General features: G+C 29.0%; 1 protein-coding gene across 1 annotated transcript in view; it reads right to left on the bottom strand.

Annotated features, from left to right (window-relative positions):
• Positions 1-4171, bottom strand: part of LOC107617806 (pleiotropic drug resistance protein 1-like) — an 18728-nt gene that overhangs the window by 6259 nt on the left and 8298 nt on the right. Inside the window, exons 13-20 of the mRNA XM_016319676.2 lie at positions 3920-4009; positions 3560-3687; positions 2763-3095; positions 2076-2366; positions 1849-1932; positions 1614-1747; positions 1138-1365; positions 743-914 (exon numbers count right to left, since the gene is read on the bottom strand). Of these exons, the coding sequence (XP_016175162.1) occupies positions 743-914; positions 1138-1365; positions 1614-1747; positions 1849-1932; positions 2076-2366; positions 2763-3095; positions 3560-3687; positions 3920-4009 (1460 nt within the window). The remainder of the gene's footprint in view (positions 1-742; positions 915-1137; positions 1366-1613; positions 1748-1848; positions 1933-2075; positions 2367-2762; positions 3096-3559; positions 3688-3919; positions 4010-4171) is intronic.

Genomic DNA, 4171 nt, shown 5'->3' with positions numbered 1-4171 from the left:
ATTAAAAAATAATTACTGACATAAAATTATTGTTATGTAAAAATAATAATGGTTTAATTACTCTGCTGGTCCCTATAGTTTCACAAAATTTTCAATTAGGTCCCTATACTTTTTTTTCTTTTAATTGAGTCCTTGCACCAATTTTTTTTTAATTGGGTCCCTACACTTTTTTCTCCTTTTATTTAGGTTCATGTACCAATTCTCTTTTTTTAGTTGGGTCCCTATAAAATTAAGCCAATTAATACTAAGAGAGACTTATTTGAAAAAAAAATTTGGTGCAGGGATCCAATTAAAAAGAAAAAAAAGTATTGGGACCTAATTAAAAATTTTACGAAACTATAAGAACTAACAAAGTAATTAAAATTAGATTATTAGATGACAATTCAATCAAATATGTTAAACTAATTAATAATTCTCATATATTATCTCTAGATAAAGACAATATTATATGAATGATCACTTTATTAAATTATAACAATTAAATATACAAAATATATCATTAACTAAGTAAAAATTAGTGTATTGAACATGTAAAAAAAATTATATTATCATCTAATTAAATTTATACATTTAAATAATTTTTTAAACAATCAATTTAAAAACTAGTTTTTTACTAATATGACAATACACCATTAAAAAGTTCATGTAAATCTTTTACAATATGTATGAAAATTGAGCTTTATATATACACATATGATAAAAATTCTAAGGATATTGTCTTAAGAAATGAGGATAACATTACCTGTGCAATTGCATAAGGTAAAGCAGAATACATTCCAGCAGCTCTTTCTCTATAAAAGACAGTTCTTTCAATTGCTACCACTGGTTGTACAGAGGCTGAATTCTGAATTCCTATGAACAAAACAGCAACATACATTGAACCCATGGCATTGGAAAGATCTTGGCTGCTTGAACTACAAGTCACCAAATAAATGAAATTACTCTCCAATAATAATATTTTCTGTAGAAAAAAATAATAATAAGATTAACAAAAATACTATTTACAATTGAAATCAGCCTAATATATATTTTATATTTTAATATGTATTCTGTACTAATAACTGATTTTAGTGTACATCTAATATAGTTGTAAAATTAAAGTACTAAGGTTTAATTATTTCTTTGCATTTGACTTACTATTTGTCTCCAAGATTCCAAAATATTGTCCCAAAGATCAAGGATATGAACATGGTGGTAAAAAACCGAACTGCCGTGTACGGCGGATTGCGCCAGTACGACCAATGTTGTTTCCATAGGCAAGCTAGGCATTGAACCAGAAACGGTTGCGAATATTGAGTTTGAAAATATAGATCCTTTGAAGCAGGGGCAGGGTTTCCCAATTCTGCTATAAGGTTCTTATTCCTCCTAAATCATCAACAGTGTATAATAATACGGTAATATTAGAAAGACAAAAAAAAATAGTCGAATTTATCTTATTTAGCATTCATTAATTGTTGTAACAATTAATAAATGCTAAATAAGACAAATTCTGATTATTGTTAGCTAGCTTATTTTAATTACCAAATATTTTCGATAATAATAATGCTAAGCATTTTTCATAATTTTGATTCTCTTTATTTATTTATGGGAAAAAAAAGTTCATGCTTAATTACCTGTACAAATCAGAATTTTTGTATATCTCATGAAAATCAACACCTAGATTTAGCTCTTGTGCTGGAGTTGTAACTTCTAACATCCAAGTTGCTGGGTTATAACCATCTTTGATTTTACTAACACCATCAATGCTCTAGACAATGAAAATATTAGAACAAGAGATGTTTTTAGAATCAAGAATTGTTCACATAATTAATTCTAAAATATTACTGAATTTAAGTTGCATCATCACACCTCAAAATACTTGATCAATTGACTCGAGTGACGACCCAACGGTCCAACATAGATTTCTTGTCCTCCACGTTTCAATAGGAATAACTAACATGGCGGATAAAATAGTTAAATATAATATATTTAACTAAATTACTTAATATAACACGTGTTTGTATTTTATCCATCATTTTTATATGAAAATATTTTTATGCGAGCAAGCAATCATGGTATAAATATATTATTTATACCTCATCGAAAGCTTCAAATATGTCGATGCTTGGTTGATGGATGGTGCAAACAACTGTTCTTCCGGTGTCAACTGTATTCCTAACCGTCCTCATAACGATGGCGGCGGCTCTAGCATCTAAACCGGAAGTAGGCTCATCCATGAAAATTATGGATGGATTAGCCACTAATTCAACCGCTATGGTTAATCTCTTGCGTTGTTCAGTTGAGAGTCCACTTACTCCAGCCAATCCAACTAGCGAGTTCCTCAACAAGTTCAATTCCACAAGCTCCATGACTTCCTCAATAAACATCTACAACCATTTCATAGATAAAAAGGTACAACTCATCAATCTCTAATTTCACAACATAACGTCCATTTGTTAATTAAGTAAAAAAAAAAAGGATTAATAGTTAAAATAATTCCTAAAGTGTTAAGCATACATTAATTTGGTCGGCTAAAGTTCAAATATCTTAAATTGATTCTTAAAAAATACAATTATAAATCAGAGAATTGGTTCTCTATCAGTTAGACAATGACACGTCATAATTATTTTGCGACACATTATCTAATTAGTAAAAAAACTAATTTGATTCACTGTTGTATTTTTTAAGAATTAATTTGAAGCATTTGATTTTCTGAAAAATCAAATTGACGAATATATTATCTTTCAAGGACTATTATTAACTCAGAAATTATAGGTACATACCTTTCTTGTATCGGAATCAACTTCGATGGGTAAACGAAGCCATGCTGAATAGAGTAAGGATTCATAGACAGTAACATGAGGAGAGTGGATATCAGTTTGCTCACAATAACCTGAAATTCTAGCAAATGTTTCTTGCTTCTTAGGGTATCCTGAAATTTTTATGCTTCCGTCGATATATCCACCGGTTTTCCGACCGGCGAGAACATCCATCAAAGTAGTTTTTCCGGCTCCACTTACACCCATCAAAGCTGTGAGAACACCAGGCCTAAATGCACCACTAACACCTTTAAGAAGCACTAACCTATCTTCTACCACACCTTGATTCTTCATTTCCTGCCAATTAAAATTTGAAGACTTAGGGCTTATTTTTTGAACTATAGTACTCAAAAAAAAAACTTGCAATCAAAAGCTTATTCGAGATTATTGTAATTGAAAAAAAAAATCTTTCAAAACTCAAAGGGAGATTATATTTTTTTTGGAGCAAATTTTCAACAAAGGGAGATTATATTTATTTTTTGGAGCTAAAGGACGACGGTTGGGGATCCGCAGGAGAATGGTTTTATGGCAGTTTAAAATTGTCGCAAATAGTAAAAAAAAAAAACGCCGCTAATATTCGTATCTATCTGTTGTATAGTATGTGATTTTATTTTTATTAGAGAACTAATTAATTTAATTGGTGGTGTATTAGAAAACCCAAAAAAATATTTATTTGATCCAATACAATATTAACCAAACTTTCCTTAACAACATTGTTTAGAAGCCAATTTTTTATTACAAATTTGAAAATCACATATTACCTGAGGCATATCAACGGAGTATACAACTTGGTCAAAGGTGATAGAATGTGGCTCAAAAGGAAGAACCATGCCTTTTTTCTTCCCATTATTGCTGCTTTTGCTTGAAGCACTAACTCTTGTTGAACTTTCTACAAGGTGATTCAAAAGTTTATTGTCAACATTTAAACTTGGATTATGTATTTCTAATCAAACTCTTATAGTTAAAATTTTAGAGCTTTATTATAGTATTAATCAATTCTTTTCATGGTTATCTTTTAAAATTATGTAAATTTAATTATTTATTAATTAATATGCATGTTAAACCTTAAAAAAAAAAAAACCTTTTGTGGACAAAGGGATTAATTTAAATAAAATAGATACCTATGCGTGGTAATTGAACTTCTTGAGCTATGCCATTACTTGTTTTGCCTTCACACTCATCAATTATTGTTGCTTGTTGCTTCTCAAATGCTGCTCCAAAAAAAACAAAAAGAAACATATATACATGTTAATAGAAACATCACTCTAATTAAGAATCTTAAACAAACGCTAATGCTTGAAGAATAATAATCTAAAATTATCTTATTTAACTTAATATTTATAATTATATATATATTATATTTAATATTACTC

Source organism: Arachis ipaensis, chromosome B09 (assembly GCF_000816755.2).
Source record: "Arachis ipaensis cultivar K30076 chromosome B09, Araip1.1, whole genome shotgun sequence".
Classification (NCBI taxonomy): domain Eukaryota; kingdom Viridiplantae; phylum Streptophyta; class Magnoliopsida; order Fabales; family Fabaceae; genus Arachis; species Arachis ipaensis.
Note: the sequence above shows the minus strand (reverse complement) of the source record. Positions and strands in the feature narration are given on the sequence as shown.